The 24425-nt window shown below is 43.6% G+C and overlaps 1 protein-coding gene across 2 annotated transcripts in view; it reads right to left on the reverse strand.

Moving 5' to 3' along the window:
* The window catches only part of LOC146823002 (enoyl-CoA delta isomerase 2-like), a 995794-nt gene that overhangs the window by 943527 nt on the left and 27842 nt on the right, over window positions 1-24425 (reverse strand). Inside the window, exon 1 of one of the 2 annotated variants that reach the window (XM_085607190.1) lies at window positions 10096-10288. The exons of the other annotated variant lie outside the window; for it this stretch is intronic. Coding sequence (XP_085463316.1) covers window positions 10096-10167 — 72 coding nt within the window. The 5' untranslated portion in view covers window positions 10168-10288. Of the gene's footprint in view, window positions 1-10095; window positions 10289-24425 lie in introns of those variants that run through there. 2 annotated transcript variants of the gene reach the window in all.

Consider the following 24425-nt stretch of genomic DNA (forward strand, 5'->3'; position numbering starts at 1 on the left):
CATTAGATTATAGCTGGCTTAATCTCCACAACAGCCCCAACAGCGCTGGGATGCCTGGCCTCACCTTGGGGGTGCCCAGGAGTGGACATTTCACAGGGAAAAGCCAGGAAGGGTTCCCAGCGGTATGAGTACAGCGCCAGGACACCCTAGGGTAACAGTGCGCTATACAAGTACAACACATTTACATTATTTGAGGATCACAATTGCCTAGATGGAGTATAGAAACTGACCTCCCTGTTAATCTGTCTCTGTGGACTTTGGAACATGGCTGAAGGCTGATGAAAGCAGGCATTATAGTGGATTGCAGATCGAGAACATCCTCATTGAAGAGAGACACGGGTAACATCCCTTTTTGGAAACGTCTAGTTGCAAATTTAGACCTCATGCGCAGTACACCAGTAGTTAGTTGCCAGTGGGGTCTACCGGGAGTCATATTTTGTGACCACCACTTATTTTTTCACTCCAGGCATTTACCGCAAGCAAGAGAGGAAAAAAATATAACTAGAAAGATGAAAGTAGAGATGGACAGGAAATCCACCACAAAGGGAGAAATCAGGACCCTGCATGAGTGAGATAAATGGAAAGGTTATGAGCAGAGCTTTGGGCACTCATCCTCTTAGAAATTAAGCACTGCTTCTGTGAAGGGGTCAGATTTGGAATAGCAAAGAACAGTGGGCAGAAGCAGTGATAAAAAGCTACGAGTTGGAAATAAACTAAGGAACTTTCACTCAAGGCTCACTGGTCTTCTTTTTGGAACTACATATTGCAGAAATGTTGCATGGAGAACGTCAGGGACTCTTCTATAGTAACCTGCATCTTCATAGGAGTAATTACGTTTTATTAAACACGAACCAATTAAGAAAAAAAACTTTTCATCCTGGTCGTTTTTAAGCACCTCACTGTCAAGATTTACAAAAACTATTTCTATGAAATTGACAGCAAATAATTAGAATTGCCAATATCTTATTTGCAGGGAAGATATCTCACGCTTTAATTTTAGACTGATTCTACTGGAATTAAAAGGTCTGGCCGTGTGCAGATTATAGTTGACTGCAAATTGCAACATTGGAACACCAAATTATATGGCTGGCTCTAAAGCAAGAGAAGCAAGTTATGCAGCACAGAATGTGCTGTTTAATTTTGTGGGTAAACCTTGGCATTCTGCCACATAAAATCAAAGCAAGACTTTGAGGCCTGAACTATGACAACTAAAATAATCCAGAGAATGTGAACACATGTGAAATCAATATCTGTAGCTAGCAGCAATTCCGACGATTAGATTAATCATAAAGCGATAAATGAAGACAGCAATTCAACTTATGAATTTCTTTTTTAGACACTTGCACCAATGACATTGGCAGCAAGGGCAAATGTGACAGTACATCTGTTCTGGCTTATTTAATTGGTCACAAAGAGGGTGCATTTTAAAAGATCCCACAGGTTAAAGGCACCTGCTGTAGAGATCTCTGTATACCCATCAATTTCCAGTAGATAACAGTGAGCTACCTCCAGTGGTTATTGCACTTAATGGAGAGGGATATGAGTGAAGTCTAATCACAGGTCAGAATAATCATAAACAATCATAGAGGATTAACCCCTTCGCTGCGGCGCAAATTCCGCCGCGGCGCTGGGGGGGTGTGGGGTGAGCGCTGCGCCGCCATGCTCGTGACGGAACCACGCCGTCATGAGTCACGGGCGAGCTGTGCTCATGACAGCGTGGTTCCGTCACGACTCCGCCCACTCGTTATTTCGCCCGCACAGGCGGGGAATCAGTGACGCGTGGGCGGAGCGGCCACAGCATGACGGAACCACGCCGTCATGAGCACACGCCGCCCGTGGCTCATGACGGCGTGGTTCCGTCATGCGCACGCAAGGGGTTAATTTGCCTGCTGAAATCACAACGGGTAAAATGCAGGTCACTGATTTGCATTTTATACAAATAGTTCAGTGAGACTCTGCTTTTTTTGCAGAGATCCTTGCAACCTTCAAGTAATAAATTACAAACATTACAATATAGCACAGTGAGTTATAAACCGGCATCAAGGAGCGGCATGCAAACTGTACGCTGTTACATTTAGAACCTTATAGAAGTTTTATCAATCTTTCATTATTCAAAAGTTGCTAAAAAGGATTCCTTTGGGTAGTGATAAGTTCTTATTATTAAATACAACCCCAGCTACTGCATTCGGAGGATCCCACACACATTTTTAATCCTGAGGTTGTGTGTCTCCATAGTATCTCCAACGAGTAGCTCGTAGCTCTCCTCTCTGCAGCTTAGGCTACAAAATGTGAAGGTTTTGCTTGGTTGAATTATTATTTGTATACCAATATTAAAAAAGCACATGTTTGAGACAAAAAATGTGTATATTTTCAGACCTCAGGAGATGATAATTGGGGAAATGTTTAATTTTCAAAACTAGTTTAAAGCTATTAATATGATTTTGGTACTGGGGAATTTGTAGCTATGGATTTTTTGTATTACACATGCAGATGCATTCAAAATTGATAGTGCTGTTTTACTTTATGGCAAGCAACCCTGCCTATAACACTGAGGTGATCACTGCTGACAGGCTTGGATGGGGTGCTCACTATCACATCACTAACATCAGTAGCTCGGGATGATTTTCGTTGAACATAAGTAGCTCTTATTACGAAAAAAGGTTGGAGACCCCAAGCGTGCTGAGCATTTATCGCCTACCAGTATGGATGATATTTAACTCCTACAGGATTTAGTACTCATTGTCCCATGTAGAATTACCTCTATATTGACTCACACTTGTATGATTCTTTCCCGCTATATAATATCTGTGTGACATGAAGAACTCTGCTTACCTAGTTTCGGATGAGTAATACTATAATATAAATTCAATGAAGAACATACATTAGTGTGTGCTACTCAAAAATTATTAGTTTTATTACTGATATAGATGGATACGTCCGACATTCCTAACTTGAATGCATATCTCACTTTATAGGAAAAGATAAAAACCTACCACCAAATCAGAATTTGTCTATTAAACGCTTGTGAAGTGACTACGCGATAGTAGAGCCCTTGCTGTGTGACCAAGGTACGGATGCTTTCTGTATTTGTTAGTACTGGTTTCTAAAATTAATTTCTATTGCTGAGTTTAAATGCACGTGTATTTTCTAACACAATGATTTCTTGAAAGGCATGCCAAGGAGAAGATTTATCAATAAGGGCAAGCTAAATGAATCAGGATCACCTTTTTCGAGTATTGGTTTGTGGTCTCTTAGAAAGGAGATTCTTAATTAGATCTGGTGTTTGTAAGAAACATCCTCCTAAGGTATAATTACAGGAGTAGGCTGTCCATCAAAATGCAGAATTAGGAACTACTGCAACTCTAGGTGCCATCTTAAGAGAGTATGTGCATGCCAGTGGGGTAGTATGTTGGGGTACCTATTGTGCAGTTGTGCAGCAGACACTCACAGAGGGTGTATCAAAGCAGTGCCAGAGACAAGTCCCTCCTCATCCATCCGCAACTGGAACACGGCCGTGACAGGCCCCGAGCTGCATTCATCCAGAATGGATAAGGAAGCAATTTACAAGGGAGGAATGCTTAGAGGTAAAAGGAAGTATCAGTTAGTTGCCCGTGAGTTACCAACACTTCCCTAACGAGATTCAACTACTCAAATTCAGATCAATAATACCCACTAACGAGGAACCGAGGCAAGGAATAGACAATGTATATCGGGGGAATGATCAATACCCAATCATTGCCAAAGAACAGGTTAGAGATGTGTGAGCTCATTCTAGACAATAAAATCAATATATTTTTTGTAACAGAAACATGGTTCACTGGGTCATCTAAACTGGACCTCACAATAGCCAATCTTGAAAGATTTAAAAAAAAAATAGGGAAAGTCTTAGCTATAATATATATACAATGTAAGAAGCTGAGTTGTTAGTTGACTATGGTATGAGCCCTGGTCAAGCAGTAACCACAATCCATGTCAGTGTAAGGCCAGGCAAACTATAAATTAAGCTGTGCTCAGTCCCCTGGTAGCTTGGCACAGAACAGTCAGGATTAACCTAAAGGTCATGGTAAAGTATTTGTGAAAAATTTCAAACAGTAGCACAGTGAAATCACACCACAAAACGATCCTACACCAGATCCCACAACAGAGTTAGGACAATGGAGTAGTTTTAAAAAATAATACAAGACCAGAATATCCAATTAGTAGAACCAGAGATAATAAATGTAAGGGTTTTTAAGGAAAATGGCACCAAAAGACATAAAGCGCCAACTGTGGATGTCTGGTCGTGCAGGACAGGGACAAGTCACAAGTTCAGGACGACCACAGTGGAGCACAGGCCGGCTAGAGGGACTCAGTTAGGCCCACTGAACAAAAGTACCCTCAATCATGGTTTGTGTGGATCCGCATGCAAGGTGTGTTGTGCAGCTGAGGCGAGGTCTCAGTTCCAAGATTCAGCAATGATTTGGCATGAGGTCCTGTTGTTTCGACGTGAAGGGTCCCATCAACGGGGCTTGCGATGCAAAGTCTGGTATTGGGGATGCAAAGCGCAGCCAGGCAATGCGTCCGTTCCGAAGAGCTGCGAGGCTCTGAGTCTGGCGTCATTGTCGAAGCTGATGTAAATGAGAGGTGTGAGGCCCTGTGCCAAGGATGCGTTGCGCAGTTTCGGTTCCGAAGGCAATGCGAGCTGTGGCAAAGATGCAAGTCTTTACGAGTCCAATCCACACTCCAGCTGTAATCTGTCGGATCTGCTCAGGGTAGCCTGGCACAGAAGAGGAGATGCGTCGGTTCTGCTGGATCCACAAGGTGGTAAATCACCTCAGGCCTACTTCCTAGGGTCCAGGACTGGGGGAGGGCACCACTTGGCAGGGTAGACTTACAGAAGGCAGAGTCTAGGTGCAGATGCAAGGTTGTTGGAAGCCTGCTGTGTCCCTGAGGCTTCAGATTGGAACACCAGCTAACTAGCCCTTGGTGTCACTCTGGGTTCTGGGTTCAAGAGATGCAGGTCCAGTCCTTCTCATCCAGCAAGAGGGCACCAGGAAGCATGTCAGCACAGCAAAGCAGAAGTCCGGCAGAGTTCAATCCAGCAGAGTGGTGGCCTTTCAGCAGCACAGCAGTCTTCCTGGTAGAGTATACACAGGTTCAGAAATGTGCTTAAGTGGTGGTGTCTGAGGTCTAACTTTTACACCCTGGTGCCTTAGTTCTGGAAGGTGGTGAGAAGGTTCTAGACAGTGAATTTGAAGTGCAAGGAATTCCCTGCCTACCCCTTCCTGGCTCCTAGAGGGCTGGTGAGACAATGCATGGTCGTTAGGCCTTTTGTGTATGGACAGGACACAGTCTATTCAGGTGTAAGTAAGGCTGTGTCCAGCTCCTCTCTCCAATTCTGACAGTGATTGCACACCCAGTCACACCTAAGTTCCCATTGTGTGCGGCTGTCTAGTAGCAATACACAAAAGCCCAACTGCCAACTACACCTAGTCATGTAACCAGGGACAGGCTGCAGGCTCCAAATGGCTAAGGCAAGGAGATGCCAAATTTCAAGTTAGAATTTTAAATTGGGATTGCAGAGACACCAAACATGAACCGGTTTTCTCTTTTCATTTGGAAATTACACTTTCAAAATGTAATAGGACAGCTCCAATGTTATCCTATGGAGAGATAGGTCTTGCAGTAGTGAAAAACACATTTAAGAGTTTTTCATTACCAGAACATGTCAAACTAAAAAGTACATGTCCTACTGTTTAAATACATTGTACTCTGCCATCTGGGCTGTCCAGTGCCTACCCTAGGGGAGACTTATATGAATTGAAAAGGAAGATTTTGGCCTGGCAAAAGGCTAAATGTGCCAAGTTGAAATGGCAGTTTAAAACTGCACTCAGAGCTTCTGCAAGGGCAGGCCTGATATAAGTTTCATGGGCTATTTAACTGGTTGGCACAATCAGTGCTGCACACCCAAAAGCAGCATTTAATTTATAGGCCCCAGGCACAGGTTGTGCCAGCTTACTGGTTACTTAGCAGTGAATTAAATATGCCAATTTGGGATAGGCCAATATTACCTTGCTTAAAGGAGAGAGTATACGCATGTTAGCACTGAATAGCAATGGTAAATTGCGCACAGTCCTAATACCAGCAAACACGAGTCAGAAAAAGTGCAGGAGGAAGTCAAAAAGTTTGCCGGAAGACCACGCTGTGGGTGACAGGTCTAACATTCAAGATATAGAATTAACAAATATGACCCTTAGCTCGACCAACTTGGTTGAATTACTTGCAGAGTGCTTGTGTGTTTCCCTTAAAATGTTGATAGCATGCATTTGTGTTTAGCGCCCCCCTCAGAGGGGATGAATCACATTGGGCTCAAATCCTGTCACTTAATAGCCATGCTTTTGTGTTATGCTTCTAATCTTTTGATTTTAGGCAATTTACGAATCTGAATAAATATCAGCAATTCTACTTAGAATATTTGGCCATTTTAGGACTGATTCAATTGATTATTCTGCCACCCATATTGCAAGTCATTGCATGATCACGTATTTACTAATTCTAGTTTTATAAAACATTTAGATCTAAAACCCTAAGAGTCAATGGACCATCACTTGACTTTAGCAGAAATGCATTTTGAAGGGCCTTAGCAAGTTAGACAGGAAGACCAGAGTGCAATATTTCAATGCACTCTCTCTAAAATCATTGCCAAAAAAAAATAACATTAATCTAGCGGAGCTCAACGCTCCCACCACTACAGGAGATGTAACAAGCACAGTATAAAATACTAAACAATGGATCAAAGATACCATTAATCAAGTTGCCCCTCAACAATGGGTTAAGCCCTGTCAAAGAAATCCCACAGCTCCTTGGTATTATGAAGCCCCTAGGTTTTGCAAAAGTGAATGCAAAAGTTTTGAGGGGACACATTGTGAGGACGAGAACCTTTAGAGCAAACAGTTATTCTGATACTTCGAAGAAATATAAAAGCCTGACTTGAGAAGCAAGAGCTGCCTTCTATGCCGCCAGAAATATAACAGCTAACAACAGCATTTGAAAAGTTTTCAAGAGCATGTATGAATTCTCACATCCTTACTGTTGCATTGTTCTAGTGATTCCAAAGTTAGAATTACTTGAATCACTAGCACAATTTTTCTCCACCAAGATTACACAATTTATGATACTTTTCAGTCATCGATAGTTCAGATAATTATCTCACTTGATTCTAAGGGGCCTATTAGGATGGCGGGCGGATTGCCCCCGCCATCCACACTTCAAAGACCAACCGCCATATTATGATGGCTGGGGGGTCCGCGACAGATGGGAACCCCGTCCGCCGCATTTCCGCCCATCGACGAGTTGAGAGGGCAGAAAAGGGGTCTAACATTGCCGCCATGGAAAGGCATGCAGTCTTTGCCTATGGGGGCCAGTAGCGGGCCACCAGGTAGTTGGGGGGAGGGGGTGCACATGGGGGGTACCCTTGGCACGGACAAAGTGGCAGGCACCGCGCAGTGCCTGTCACCTTGTGCATGCCAATGCGCGACATGCATTTCCAGCATTGTGGCGGGCGGGCGGTGCTGAGAGCACCGCCCGCCACAATGCTGGGAATAGGGGATGCCACGGTGGCATCCTAATTCCAGGTGCGGGACCGCCGCACCCTTTACGGAGGGTCCCGCATTCCGTTACAGTGGCGGGAGGACATTGTAATAGACCCCTTAGTCCCAGATTAATGATGAAAATGATACCATTTGCCTTAGTATTGGAGGCAAATGTTAAAGCCTATGCGCCAAAGGTAAAAGCCGTCATTCCTCTAGATCTGTGTCCTGCTAACATCTTTCAGCTAGCTATGGATACAGTAGCCCCTAAAATAACAGAAATAGTAGACCCTGATGATTGAAAAAGGGTAATTGTAAGACCTCTTCTTAAGAAACCATCTGCTGGTCAGTCAATGAATAATACCTTCTTGACAATTTTCTTTCTACAGTTGATGCCTAAAGTGGTAGAGAAATTGGTTAATAATCCGCTTTCAAGGTTTAGCAAGGATAATGTTAAACTTGGGGAGCTTCAGGCATGATTCACCACTCAGGGCATGGAAGCGGCTCTTATGGTGTGACGAACAAGCTGCAAATGATTCAGGATAAGGGTGGAAGGGATGCAACCATTCTATTGGAGTTGTCTGCAGCCTTTAACACTGCAGCTTATACTACACTGATTTTTCATCCTAGGGAGACAGGGGTGAAAGATCTGGATGGGAGTTGGTGAAAATCGTGTCTTAAGACCCATAGCCATCTGATCTTCTTGCCTCCCTGTACCTCTACAAATACCAAATCGATGTGGGGAAGCTCCGAAACAATAAATATATAAAATAAATGAATACGTGCATTAATGAACATTAACTTTTAATAAAATAAAGTAAAATCAAACTTAAAAAATAATGACCTTATGACCAACTACAGTTTTACTTCTGTGACACTAGCATGAAGAGGAATCTCGCCCTGATCACCCAGATCTCTGCTTCTTCCCACTAGCATGACAGCATTTTAGTCTTAAAGTTTGTACTTGAAATTGCTTTATCTCTCTTCACTGAATTGTATAGTGGCCAAGGGCTCTGTGATGTTTAATTATTTAATATATATACTTGCAGTGTAACACTTTTTTGCCATTGGGAAGACTAATTATAGATTGCTCATTAATTGTAGGTTTTAAAATGTATATATTACATTTTCGTAAACACCAGTAGAGCGTCCCTCATTGATTACACCGTTCAAGTGAAGTCGGTTACCAAGGTAAACATACAAGATCATAGAGAAAAACACAATATTAAAACATCTCAAGACAGCTCTATGCATAAAAAAGCCAGGCAAGCTGATCCCCTTTGCCACAAAAAAGCAACATGTCGCCCGGCGTAGCAAGGCACTTTTTAAGTTGACCAGCCTCCTTTGCAGTCTTCATATACTCCTAAACCTTACCTACTTCATTGAGTATGCTTCTTTTTTAATGTTCTATTACATAACCGTCCATTTATCACAATACTTGTAACTGCCAACCTCTTGGTAATGTGAGTTTGCCATTTTACCATTGTTGTTTAATTAATGAGCTATAGTTCCAACTTCCTACATAAAACTCCGAACATTTTTAAAAAACAAACATATTGTAATCTAAATGCACACATAGCGAAAATAATCTGTAATGAAAATATACATGGTATCAGTGGCATCAAATATGATCTAAATGACGATATAATGTGCATTTAAAATGCCATCAGAAATATTTGTGAGTGGAGTTAGGCAGCCTTTCAGCAACATTGCTTGACCTTTGTGCAATTTGGTGAAATCCGTTCTAATCACCATAAATAGTATTTTCAATAAATGCAAATGTTTTGATGACAAATTCTAGAACAGTAATTTCAAAACTTAGCATTCAACTAAAGATTTTCAATTTTAATCTTATACATCCAAATCGATGTTTTGATTATTTTATTACTTTAGAATTCATTGAAAGTGTACAGTAGAAAAAAATAGAAAACAAAAAGTCCCTAATTACGAGCGCCCTTGTTAATTGCGATACACGTGGTTGACGTTGTATGATAACTTATCATACAACTCCAACCACGTATATCGGTAGATCAGAGCTGTCGACATTTTATCACAGGAGAAATGCACGATCTTGACTGAACCATAGATGTTGGTGCCCCTCCCCCATTACCCCTCCCCCCCCCCTCCCCCCCCCCCCCCCCCCTCGCAAAACTCGAAACTGTGTGGCAGTTATAGCTAAATCAAGACTCGGAGGAGAGGACTTAATCAGGCGCAATAAATATAATTTACTGGGGCGCTCGTAATGAGGGTAAAATACTAACCTAGATGATTCTGTATGCACGTGCTTGCCATGGCTATCGTGTGACAGAGAACAATAAAAATAAAACCACTTTAATGTCAGTACCGCTCAGAAAGCATTCTCTTTGACAACGCCCAGGTGTTCTCATGCACATTAGAGACTCGCAATCTATATATAATAGAGCAATCACACAAAAAGGGATCGGTTTAACCCCTCGCTGTAACTTTGGTTCAAAAGTTTACCCTATAATGAGACCCTAGTAACGTTATTACGATGAAGCTCACTTACCCCTTTTGGGTCCGGTGTTAAATGTGAGGAGTCCTTTGCGCCGCGCTTCACAGGAGGCATGCTTCCGGTCATTGAACCAACCACCCCGCAGAATGCTCTCAACACACAACTTTAAGAATGCTCGCGGGCGTAGCACATAACACTGTTTGAACTTACTACACAAGCTGCTAGTCATACACCTCATTTTAATAACTCAAACGGCAGCGCCTTGTCAGTTCATTGGTAATGGAATCTGCCCACGTTTCATCATTATATGGGCGTGGCTCCGTTCTGAGCTCTTAAACAAAACATCCCTTAATTTTTGTTAAATAACGATTGCACGATTCTTAGCTGTTTTTGTCTTTACAAATGTTGAAAAGTACTTTTTAATCAGAGAAGGCATAATTTTCAAAGCTGTGAAAAAGTAAACACCTGACCCCGCATGATACGAATTAGTATTCATTCCTTTGGTTTTATTGTTTAAACTCGGTAGACAGAGGTGCAACTAGAGCCAAGTTTGGGGGGGAGGGGGGTAGGAAAAAAAACATTCTTCCAGCCAAGTGCAGAGTGGAGATGCAGGGCCTCTAAGAAGGGGTGAAAAACAACAAAGCCCCATTAACACGTAAATGGTCTTTTAAAGTCCTGTGAAGTACTGGGGTGCGGCTGTGTGTGCCCGGGAAGGTGTCTCAGCCCGGCCGCCACACACGAGGGGGAGGGGGGCTGAAGCCCTTTGAGCCCAATGGGCGTTGAGCGCCTGTCGGAAGACGCTGTGTGCTGTGCATACCTGTGCAGCAATGAAAACAGAACATCCAGCAATTTAAACAGCTTGAATAATGTCTAAAATCATAACTGCGTCAGTTGCACTGTGATCCGGGGGATATGTCCGTTCCATCTTGTTTCATTTTATGTAGACATATGCGATTGCATAATAAATCCCGGATTAGGTGAGGTCAAAATATTCAATCCAAACAAGTGAACCGTGCACCAGCATTAACCCCTTGCTTTCATGTAAAATATTGAATCTCATTTGATGCGCTCTGATAAATGTCAATGTTTTTCAATTATGGTCATGCATTCCCCTTACTATAGAGCAGCAGTACAGGAACAGAGTTCAACATTTCTAGCATCCAAAAGCAAATTCAGAGAGAGGAGGGGTGCGATTTGTGCTATTTGTTCCCAGCTAAACAGAATAGTTGAAAACACCACATATTTTTTAACAGCTTACAGAGAAGCCATGGCTGGGTTATTGGCCCAGCTTTTACCAAATAGCATATACCTAAACAAAGCAGTGGTGGTTCCTCCTCTAAGGCGGAGGAGCGACGCCCCACTGCTATTTAAGCAGTGCACAAAAGAAAAAGAAAATAATAATAACAGCACTCTGAGCCAGTGGGGCTGGGCTCCACGACGCCAAGCAGAGTGCGGAGTGGTTTGCACTCCTCTAAGTGTACATGACAGTTTGACTGGCCCTCTGGGGCCGGCCACACTATCATGTGCACTTGGCATGTTCTCCATTGGGCTGTGTTGCACAGCCCCGTGGAGAACATGCCCAGCCTCCCAGGACACTGCCTGAGCATCCACACAGGATGCTCAGACCAATCAGCACACCGCTTCTGCAGTGGATGGTTATTTTGTAAAAACATTTTCACCCCCTCCACTCCCTGCTCCACCACCTCCGTTCCGAGGCAGCTGCCACGGCAAAGATGATGATGGAAACTATCGAGATGTCAGCAAATCAATAAGCCCTACCAAATTCACACCCAAGAAAGGTAAAATGTGGCAGTGTCAGCAGCAGATCAAGCCTGGACATATATAAAGAACTCAACTGGATCCCAATCTTTTTTCACAACCTTACAGCTGTACTCGGAGCAATCATCGGAAGAAGACAGTAAGCACTGAATGATGACTTAAAAGGCCTGGTTTAGATTTCCGTGGATGGGTTCCTCCAAACATGGCAAATCTCCCATCTGACCTATTACAAGTTCATTATATCCAGAGGCACTTGTAATATAGTGGACTGGCTATCTGTCACGCTGTGACGAGTAACCCATTTGCCGAACTTGTAATAAGGGAGACAGGATAGCCCTCATGTTTGTGACAGAGTTACCCATCCTCCGAACTTGTAACAAGGCAGACGGGATATCCCTCATGTTTGTGACAGAGCAACCCGTCCGCCGAACTCTAAATCTGAACATATATGATAGATTCCAGTCGTATTGTTCCTTGAAGGGCCTAGAAATTAATACAAAAAAAACGAAATACATGGCACTGAGCCCACATAGGAACTTCAAGAAAAATTTAATGTTAAATGGCCAGAAGCTTGATTATGTCCAGAATTTTATATATTTAGGTGTCTCTATAGACTCTTCCTTAGCTTGGAGACCGCAGCTAGAAAAGAATAAGATCATCTTCAAACAAAACTGTTTACCAATTCTTAAGAGACACAAAGAATGCTTGAATAAGGCAGTGACCCCTGCGATAGAGATTTTCAAGTATAAAGTCCAATCAGCAGTATTATATGGGGCGGAATTATGGGGTCCTGTATGTAGACATACATTTGAAAACCTTGAGAACAAGTTTCTTAGGGGGCTGATAAAAATACCTACAAATACCCCTTTAACACCACTTCTCTTGGATCTAAACCTGAAACGAACAGATCAACACGCAATATTGAGACCATTATTGCTGTGGGTTAGATTGTGGACGACCCCAGAACTACTCAATTACAAGAACGGCCTGAAAGAAGTCATGGATCTTGACAATTGTAACAAAGTTTATTGGTTCAAGCATGTAAGAATTTGGTTAGGTACAATTGGATTGGCCCATTTTTGGAATGATCCTGAGGCTATGAATTCGTGCTCCAAGAAAATTGTTAAATCATCTTTCTGGTCATACGTGAGCAACGAATTAGTATATGCAAGAATTCATGGACCGCTAACTGAAAAGTTCCTATTGTTTAAGGATGTCGCATCTTTTGAACCATTTTTAGACGAGATCCATCCGCCTTTATCAAAAACCTTGTACCTAAAATTTAGATATGGTACCCTTAGAACTAAGGCCTTTGAAAAAAGCTGGGCGAAATCAGGAAGTGATCTCTGTATCTCATGTACTCATGGTACTAAGGAAGATGATTTACACATACTTCTATTCTGCTCCAGCTATGTAATACCAAGGAAAAAGTGGATAGCACCACTCTGCCATAAAATAGGCTCTAGATCATACAAGGAGGCTGGCAGAATTTTAAAAACTGACACCAGCCAGGTGATAGTTTTTGGAGTTAGTAGGTTTCTTCTCGCTGCTAATTTTATTAGAATAAAGTTGGGTCTACATTTTTAAAGAAAAAGATAAATCGAGGCGATACATTATTTGATATTCTCAAAAAGACCATGATATTAAAACATGTAATTGCTGCTTTATTTTCCAACTAGGTATATGTGGTTGTTGCTTTTATGAATTTCATACGAATTTTTAAGAATTCTTTTTATATAAAAAATGTCCTAGCGGTTACTGATTTAATACTATTTTAATAGTTTTTAAATTATATTTATTGTTAAATTGTATTTTTAACTTTGTAAATTTTCCGCCCGGGTAAAATGTGTTTGACAAAGATTATGAAATTAGATATTGTATACACGGATGCTATGGATATACACGAATAGGTTAGCTTATTTGACCTTTTATTTACTGCTTTTCTTATTTTTTTTTTGTGCTAGCAAATGTCAAAATGTAAGATAACAAATGTTTCTATTGCTCTTTTATGACACAAATGCGTCGAAATAAAGATTTAAATGAATGAACATATATGATACTTCGGATCAAATAATCCTATTGCTTTTCACTAGATTACACAGCTGGCTGCAGGATACCTGTGAATGTTATTTGATAAATGTTTTCCATTGCAGTGAGGGAAGGCTGGCTTACTGGCTGTCACTGAGCAGCCTTCATCACCCCACTTCCTTGCCTCCATATAAAGGTGGCTGGAAATTTGATAATTGTTTGGTTTAAGTTAGTGGGCGGACAACTATCCCTCTAGTGCTCCGGGTTGGAAGGAAGCAGCTGGAAATAGTTCACCATGGATCTGTGGTGTACACATGTTGGCAATTCCACTAGGCTAAGTCATATTCAGGAAAGCTGAGGCATGTTCATATATGTCAGGTGCTGCGCTTTTGCTTTCAGGGTTATGGGAGCCAGGTGATGTTTCAGTCTTTACTATACACCTATGCCTCCATTGCAAAAAATAGGTGTTCCTAATGTGGAACATAAGGGGGTAAAGTGATTGAAGTATACTCCCAGTCTAAATAAAAAGGAATTCAAATAGTTTTCCCACAAAAACCTGATCAAAGAGAAGAGGCACAAAATAAATAGAGATGAAGGGATAGCTATACAGCACAGGCTTTTCATCATGTGCCAGGGTACACCTATTCAGGGTAAAATACTCCCTTCTGTACATTATAAGGATATTATATGTGGGAGCTCGTAATCTCCCTATAATGTTTTTCTGTCAATTTTCTCATAATCGGTGCGTTCTGATGTCAGAATGCGCAGATTATAAAAAAATTACATACCCAGTTGCTTATAATAAGGTATTACAAGTAACTTCTGATGTCGCAATGCTCGAAATACAGCAACCTTCACTCTGCTTGAAGGAAGTTGGTGCGCTTGAGCTAGGGGCCGGTTATGTGACGTTACAATGCATGCCATTACCCCGCATGCCATTGCAATGCCAACCATCACCCGACTTGCTGTCGTAGGAGCGCTGGAAGTTGGAATAGATTAATTTTCTATTCCAACTCCAGTGTGTGCAAGAGTAGGGAAGGTGTTGAAGTTAAATCCAGTACCTTCTACCCACTGCTACACACCTTTTCGTTGCAACTGCATGCAGGGTAAATGCATGCGTTGTAATGGTTGAGTTATAAACACTGTTTCCCCTAGGGGCAATGTTACAATTTGCCTCCTTGTTTCTGGGAAGGAATGCAGGCTGTTTAAACTAGCCGCAAAAACAACAGTTGATGGACAGAATGCAGAACAATGTCATACATTCACCCCAGTACAGAGATCTGGGCCTAAATCCATCGTTTTTTTGCTCACCATGCCATTCCAGTTTGAACCCAGCCATATGCAAATCAGTCTTTACCCTGTGCCTCATGGGAACAGTCCAGCCCGAATTGCCAAGCCAGGTCCTCCCTTGACTGGAGCCAAGCATCCTAGGACAAGTTTCGGGTTTCACCCCACGTCAGCCAGGATAGCTTGATTCGGGATTCACGTCTGGGCATTCCCTTCCCACTTGGGGTGACAAATGCAAAAACAACAGTTGATGGACAGAATGCAGAACAATGTCATACATGCATTTTTGCATTTGTCACCACAAGCGGGAAGGGTATGCCCAGACGTGGGTCCCGTGCTCTCCATGTCACTGGAATCAAGCTATCCTAGCTGAAGATGGGTGAAACCCCGAAACCGGTCCTAGGATGCTTGTTTCCACTCCAGGGAGGACCTGGTTTGGCAGTTCGGGCTGGACTGTTCCCATGAGGCATAGGGTCAAGACTGATTTGCATATGGCTGGGTTCAAACTGGAAGGCATGGTTAGCAAAACAATGATGGATTTAGGCCCAGATCTCTGTACAGGGGTGTATGTATGACATTGTTCTACATTCTGTCCATCAACTGTTGTTTTTGCTTTTGTGTTTAAATCAGCCTACATGAATACGCAGAGATGGCTTAATCTAAGAAACAAAGATCATTTCTTTCACAGGTGAGGGGTGAGGGAATTTCTTGTCCCTCTAACTTTCACACATTAAAGAAACAGGTTTCGTATTTTAAGATGGGCAAGCTCTGCTAATTTCTGGAGGCTGTCTAAACTGCTGCGAAGGGACTCCACGTCATGTGCTACACCATCAGCAATATCTGCCTTTGTAACCTGCAGCACATTGCGTTCCTGGACATGTTGGTTTGTTTCAAAATTGAAAATCCCAACTGCAAAGTACTGTGGGCTAAAAAGCAGGACCAGAGGAAGGTGTCACACATAACAAATGGCAATTTGTTGGCCATTTTATCTGTTTTTACAAGGAATGGTAGAGCCCACATATTGTATGGGATAAAATACCCCCTTACTATACATTATAAGGCTATTGCAAGTCCCCTTATACTTCTATGACCAATAACGACACTCAGCCTCGGGCCTCTATAATGTCATAGAACTCCTTGGTGACCACATCTTTTAGTCATAGAACTGTAGTGACTTGTAAAATCCTTATAATGTGTAGTAGGGGGGTATTTCATCCTAGTTAATATGTGGGCTTTGCTCGCTCCTTCTGCTTAAGCTATTAGCTTTTTTATGTAGAGCACACATTCTAGGTTAGTTTCATACTTTATGCTCAAGGTGGATTTTTGGAGGTGTCTTCATATCCTCTGGTTAAAGTGGTAATAGCACTAATGAGTGGCAGTGTGTGGGTAGATTTTAGGAGTGGTCACAATCATTGCTTTTTCAAAATCTATGATGATTTTTTTGTGGGTTATAGTTGTTGTTTTGTTTGTGTTAGCATTTCATTGTGAGTTGCACTTTGTTAGGTGAAAAGGCATGCACTAATGGGATGTCTGTATTTTGATATTGACGATGTATTGTGTCTATGGTGGAGGAAACAAATTAAAATTGTCATCCATCATTTATGTGTTAAATTGAGTTAAAGTTTGAAAATTATTATGGGCAGCATAAATAATAATTTTGTATTGTTATTGTGGTTGTCATATAGCATAAAGGTTTATTTTTTATGTGGTTAGTACGTTTTGGGGTATGTACCTATCTTTATATTGATTAGGTCATACTGGTGCTCCTCTGGTTTTTCTATGTGCTCTGACAAGTAAGCTCATTAGGATGGTATGCTAGGCAGGTGGCCTCTTCCTTGCTCAGAATTGTTTGGTATAATATTTGTAAGTATAGTTACTGTTTGCTCTTGTAAGCTTGTATTGCCCTCTTTTAGGTCCACTAAAATATTTCTGTCTTCTATTTGAGTAATATTAGTTTAATGGTCATGTTCCATAATACTTTCAACTATTTCCTTTTTAGAGTCCAATTCTGATGTGGGTTGGAATGGTTTACGTCCGAATCTGATCGGGAGAGTCCAACCGACCGAGTACGATGCATCCGGATGCTTCCAGATTCGATTTGGTTGGACTCCCATTGACTTCAATGGGAAACTGTTGGACTTGGCCCTTTTTCCCTGAATTTTTTCGCTTTTGTGGGAATTAACATGTCATGTTGATGTATTTGAAATACAAATGTTAAATGTTATGCAATGGTGTACGCACCTGTATTTCCACCATTGTAGGAATGCACCTTTGTAAAATGTCACTTTTAAAATGTACGCCATTCCTTTCTGCACATGTGCCGCCTGACTGAGGTGGGTTAGCGGTCTAGTGTCTGAAGTGACAGGGTGCCCTACACCTCCCCCACAGTGACAGTTGGGAACTACCAGGAGCCCTCTAGAAGGTTCTAGCCCTTTCTGGTAGGTGGGAGGAGGGGTGGATATGTAGAGGAGCTGTGCCTCCATGTGCTCAGACTGAAGGTGGACTTGATTGAGAGGGGACACTCTGCCAGGAGGTACCGCCGCAAGGGCCTGTATGCTGGCCCCTGAGCCCATCTGTACCCCTCTGTTGTCCACCGGGCCAGTGAGAGCCTTTGCTGGAGTGAAGACTGCTATTTCAGGAGGAGTGCCACTTTATGGGAGATGACTGCTTCTAGGAGCTGCTGTCCTGTACTGATGAGTGCCCACTGTCTGCTGATCTTGCCCAGCCTGGCCTGCCTGCTCTGCTGCCCTAGCGCCTTGTGAGCGCTATACTTTGACTGCCTGTATTCCCAGGAGGTGAGGAGTGTGGGCACTACTTCCTTATGTGGGACTCTGGATCCTCGCCAGCACCCTGGCGCCTGGGAGGCACTACTTTCCTGATTGCCAGAGGAGGAGCTGATGCCTGCTATATCTCCATCCCCAAAGAGAGGAGGAGCGTGGATCCTGCAGCTGACGTCTGGTGAGGGAGTCCCCCTGCATGTTCCCCTAGCACCTCGTGGGCACTATATTTGGAGTGACTGGGCTCTTCTTGCTACCTAGCGCCTTGTGAGGGCTGAAGCGCTATCCAAGCCCCTAAGAACTTTCCTGCCGCCTAGCACCTCGTGAGCGCTATCTTCTGGTTGTCTGCACACCAAGGAGGTGAGGAGCATGGGCCGTACTCCCTCGGGTGGGACCCTGGGAGCCATCTAGTGCCTCGTGAGTGCTGCCTCCAGCCCCTGCCCAGGAGAAGAAGGTGCGTGGGTCCTGCAGCGTGGTGCTGCCAGAGTGCTATATTTGCATTGACTGTGCTCTGCTTGCTGTCTAGCGCCTCGTGAAGTGCTACAACTGTTTTCCAGCCCCCAGGACTCTTAGTCCTGCATCCCGCGGACAGCGCTGCATTTATGGCATAATGTGTTTTCTGCATCATGTTGGCCTGCCTCATGTTTCATGTATGCTGATAAAATGCATAATGTGCTTTTACACCTAAGGAAATGCCCCATGCACCGGTTTAGGCCTGCTCTGACTTACGCTAATGTTATACCCACTGTTAATGGGATTTTTGCCTAATGTTTTTATTCTATGCCCGATGCCTTACACTGTTGGTAGGCCTGATGTTCACATTGAGGAGAGGCCCAAGGTACTTGTGTGGGTAGGAAGTATAATGTGCTTATATGCATAAGGTTATGCCCAAGGTTATGTTATGCCCAATGTGACCGATGCCTCATGACTGATGCCTAATGATTTTGCTTTTATGCCTCAGGAGTTTAGGCCCAAGGTGATGTAAGCTGGTAGGCTGCATAATTGTGTTTCTATGCCTAAGAGCTATTTCTAGGTTTTTGCCTGAGCCAAGTTGGGTATGCCTGATGCTTTCATAATGATGATGCCTCGATGCTCACATGCGTATGCCCTATGCTAATGTCTCTATGCCTAATGTTTTTCCCCAATGCCTACGTGGCTGGTTTTATGTTTAGTAAGGGTGGGCGTCGTGCTCCGCTTCGCCCACAGAGTGCACGTGGCGCTGCCTGCTTCGCCGTTTACGAAGTAGGCGTAGCAGGCAGCGCTACGCCCACGCTGCTGCGAAGCGGAGCTGCCTGCCACCCGCCGCCCGCCCGCCCTCGTTTTAAAATACTTTAAAGAATATAAAAAGTAAATAAAAGACCTTATCTGCAGTGCGGCGTCCCGGGGCTCCCTCTTCCTGCTTGCTGGTAACTTCTTCACACATATGCGCATGCGCGGACGCTACGCGGAGCGCGCAAGTGTGCGTAGATTTTGCCACACTACGCGCTGCTCCACGTAGCCCCACTACGCCCAGGGTTAATGTTTAGGCCTACCTTGATAAATGCCTAAAGTGATTTATGCCTGTCTTCTCTCCAGTAGGTACGGCCGGTGAGACATTATTGCTTATGGACTTTCAATATTCGTGGACTCATGATGGTTCTGGCAGCGGCCGGATTGGCCCCGCCCTGTAAATAGTCCCCCCCTGTAAGTGATTGCTGGGTGTCAGTTGGCACCGTGGTCGTAATTGTGATTGCCTTCTGGTGTGTTTTTCATAATGCACAAGTTATTTTTCACCTAATCTGGTGTGGACTCTCTTTTTGTAGTGTGCCTGCTGTGTCGCCTGTGTGTGCTGCGCAGATGCTTTACACAATGCCTCAGAGTTTGGCCTACCCGCTCCGCAACACTCTACCCCGTTTCTAACAGAAACTTTGTTCCAACCGAATGCATAGGCTTTCATTGAAGAAAGGGGTGGCTGGGGAAAATCGGGCACCCTGTGAGGAAAATCGGGTACCCTGCTGCAGGCACCCCCTGGTACCTGCCACACTGTGCATGGCTGGTAAGGGGGGACCCATGGTTACCCCTACAGGCCCAATTGGGAAGGCTCCAGGTGCAGGGGGCCCACTACAGCCCCCAAAGTCTGATTCTGAAGGCTGTCCAAATCCAACATCGTACTCAGTTGTTCGGAAACAGGGCCCATAGAGACGTACGATTCTGCTCCGTACGCCTCGGTCGTTCCAAATGCCGTCGGGTTTGGATTGGGATATTCCTAATGTCTAACTCGCATTTGGTGCTTTCTCTCTGGAGGTGCTCTTTTTTCCTCTAAGCATATCTTCTATAATTTAATAACAGCCTCTCCTTTTGGAATCTGATGTATTTTGCTGTTGTCTAAACTTTATCTGTGGGTGTTAGATTATGAAAAATATACATTCTTTTATGTAAAAATAAAAAAAATAAGTGATATTGTATTATTTAAAATTTTATCTTTGCAGATGCACATTTTAGCTTTTGTTTTGGATCCTGCGTTTACATTGTTTTAGTTGTAGAACTTTGCTTTGCAGGTTTGTTTGGTGTTGTTTTTGGTACTGTTTTCTTTTGTTGCAGCCTGTTGAGAAGACAAATGTGTTGTACGTGTTTATTTTTTAATCTAAAATTTAGTTGGGGCGTTTCTTTTGTTAAATCCGGTAAAACATTTTTTTTTACCTTAATGTTATTTTTGTGCTTTAGTTTCTATACTTATTTCAGTTGGTCATTTTTAATCATGAGTAATTTGGTGTCTGTGTCCTTATTTTTTTTTTTTTACATTTAGCATTTTTTCTGCCAGAATCTAAATAGAGCAGGCAGACCATCTGTTCATCAGACAGGGTACTCTGTCCACAAAGCTCTAAATTAGGCCCTTAGTGTTACAGATGGAACAATGTATTCAAGAACAAAACAAGAATGAAAGCACAAAAACAAATGTAGCTCTCCTATGTCTACTGCAGATTCCTTTTCTTGCTGAAGTTTTCCAGAATCTTCTACTGAACGGAGCAGATTAGTTCTAGGTTAAGAGGACGTTTAACAAAAGAAGCATGAGAAAGAAGAATGTCATTGTCCTTGTGTTTAAATTGTGGCAAGAATAACATTTAATTAGAAAATGCCTTGTTAGACCTCCACAGGGAAACTAAAGTGATCTGCCTTAAAGGGTTGTTGTGTCCAAGAAAGATCATAAATTCCATCCTGTGAGAAATTGGGCTGTTGGTTGACTGGGGGGTAACCTATTGTCAAGCAACAGCCACAATCCCTCGCAGGGTGAACCACAAAAAGTCACTAAATGATCCAGTCTCATGCGACATGATGTCTACGGTTGGCGTGTTGATCTTTTAGGCACTAGTTTTACTAGAAATTTGAAAAATGTATAACTTTGGTTCTACTGAATGGATTGATTCATGTTGGTGACAAATAATTCATTAAAATGTACTCTATTTTTCGAAATTGGTTTACATTTTCTTTTGCTGTGTGTTCACTTTATTGCTTTTTGTGAGCTGCATAAATTGTTCACACATTGCCTCGAACTTAAGTCTGACTGCTTTTGTGCCAGGCGACCCAGGGTTAAGCACAGGTCAATGTGGGTTATGTTCGTGTTTCACCCTAACAGAGACTGTGGTTGCTGTTTGAGTAGGGTTTCACCCCCCTCAACCAGTAACCCAAGTTCTCACAATGGTGATCAGTGGTGGGGTCCAGAACTTGTTTGTGCAGTACCATACAGTGATTTGTGTAACACAAAATCCATATAAAGGGTTCATCTGCAGAACGCAAGCTGCAGCACAGGAGGATGATGATGAGGAGGATGAAATGGATGAGGAGGAGAAGGAGGATGAAATAGAAGTTTAGAAGGATAACTGAGTGGAGAGAGAGAAGCATCTTCTGTCATTGGCCCCAGAACAAGAGGAGAGTAGGAGGCCTGAGTGAGAGACTCACTGGAGTGAGGTCTTCGACTGGGCCCTGAGCAAGAAGAAGTGTGCGCTCCCCTCTCCTCCTAAGGACCTGGGGGACAGGAAATCTTAAAGAGATTACCATCTGCAGGTGGCCTAACTGGAACTTGCTGCAAAAGCAGCAAAGGTGAAGGCCGAGAGAACCTTAGCACTGCGGAAGAAACAGCTAGCTCTTGAGGAAAAGAAAATGCAGTGGGCTCATGAACTGAGTCTAAAGGAGCTAGACCTAAAGCTAAAACAAGCCTCAATGTCCAGCAGAAATGGTGGCGTCATACCGACAGTGCCCTCTGGAGAAAAGAGTGCCCACATCCTAAAGGATCTGGTGCCAAACTCTTTTGTTAGAGATGACATAGACAACTGGTTTGAGGCATATGAGATTGTCCTATAGATGCATAGGTTCCCTACCCCAGACTAGGGGGCCAGCCTCTGAAAGCATATTACTAATGAATGGAGGGATGCCCTGTTAGACCTGGGGAAAGGGGACAGGATAAGGTACCCCCTCATGAAGGAGGCCCTGACCAGGAAATATGGGCTCACCCCATGGAGATATAGACAGAATTTAGGGACAGCCAGTAGCTGCCTCAGCAGACCTGAGTGGATTATGTGGATCATTTATGCATGGCACTAGGTGGTTGGGTGAAGGGCAGTGAAGTGTGTGATTACAAGGGGCTGTACAATTTGATTGCTAGAAAGCACATGTTCCGTCTTTGTTTTACAGAGCTGTGCCAACACCTTGGGTATAGTAATCTCTTTGAACCGAGAGAGATTGCTAAAGAGTCAGACCACTGGATCAGCACGAGGATCCACAAGACTGAACCTGGGAGTGACCCTCAAGAAGGGGGGATCCCCGGTTCCTCCCAGCAGAGTGAGGGGCAGGTGAAGTGAGACATAGGCAAGTCCCAGAGTAGGGTGGGTAAAAGGGGTTCCCATGCCCCTTCTGAGCAACAGGGAGGGGGTTCTGGTGGACATTGGCCCAGGGTGCCCTATTTCCAAAACCAGTGTTTAGATTGTTCATAGCTAGAGCACAATTAAAGGGGACTTTAACAGTCCTAAGAAACCATCCACTGGTGGGAGCTCTAAAAGAGAAGCCAATATGGCCATATGGTGAGGGAGTCCCCAGGGGCAGGTGGTAGAACATACCCTAGTCTCCCTTGGTTCAGAGATAGATTCAGAGGGTAGGCTGGTGATCCTGATGGTGGGCGTCATAACTTCCTTCAGATCACAGTGAATGGGATCCTTGTCACTGCTCTGATGGATACCGATGCCAGCCCGACCGTGGTGGTGGAAAGGTTGGTTTCCCAAGATCAGTACACCAGGCAGGTGTGTAGGGTGAGTCTGGCCTTGGCAGGACGGACTGCCCCATGGCTCTGGTACCCCTAGAATGGGGTGATGAATTGGACCTCAGGAGGATCAAAGTTAGTCCCCAAATACCCATTGACTGCATTTTGGGAAATGAATTACCACGGGTAGTTCTGATTTCTGGAGGTACTACTCCCAAGACTGACCCCGGTGAGGCCACTTCTAACCGGGAGGTGCTTCCTGCACTATCACAGAGACAGCGGGCGGGAGACCTGAACCAGGCAGACTCCTGTATGACACAGACAGACTGTGTCACACTTGGGGGGTGGTTGCCAGCTGGAAGTCATGGCTCGCTAGGCACCTGTTCAGCCTCAGGGTACTGACCCTGAGCTGAGTGGCTAGTCTCAGCTACCACCACTGGACTGGTGGGAAGGAGAGTGGAGGAATGGTGCCTAAGACTCAAAGCTGTTGCCTCTCACTCTGAGAAACCTCAGAGGTCAGATACCCCTGGCTGGCCTGACTCTTGACACAGACAGCTGTCAGTGGTCTCTGTTGGTTGCCATCTTATGGTCAGAGTTGGTAACAGAAGTCTGATCCAAGGTTCGGAATGAGCCACATTACTTTGTTGGGCATGGTGGTACTGTCTGCTGACTGGAATGCATCTGTGAGCAAATTATGTTTAGGTGCTGCAGAGATGGGGTCCACAGGTGAGGAGATGGGTTCCCCATGAGTCAGTCTATTGGCTCAGCAGAGTGTAGACAGAGGGAACTAAATGAGTTCAGAAGAGCATAGAACTGATAAGTGCCTCTACAGTAGATGGCCATAGTCTGCGTTCTATCACCTGAGCAGGTAAGCAATAAAGGTATTGAATCGTTTACCCTAGCTTTAGGCTGGAGGTGGGTAAAATTGGCTAACACCTGATTGGCATTGTTAGGATTGTAGTGTGTTATATGGTATGGTTATACAACCTTACCGTAATACACTCACAAAACCATCTTGGGTCCAGTCGGCTCATTTGTAAAACCTTGAGCTCAACCTGGGAAGCTGTGGCTATGAGCGGCAAGGCTGAAACAAAGGAAGTAGTGAACATTTAGAAGCACTGGACAACAAAATACGAAAGTCACACAGCCCATAAGAAATCCAACTCAAATTTATAAAAATAGATTATATTTTTATGAATTTTGAGACACCAAGGTGAACAAAACTCACTGGAGGATTCCTGATATATAGATTTTTAAGTAAAACGTAAACATCAGCTTTTTAG

This window comes from Triturus cristatus, chromosome 5_2 (assembly GCF_964204655.1).
Source record: "Triturus cristatus chromosome 5_2, aTriCri1.1, whole genome shotgun sequence".
NCBI lineage: Eukaryota > Metazoa > Chordata > Amphibia > Caudata > Salamandridae > Triturus > Triturus cristatus.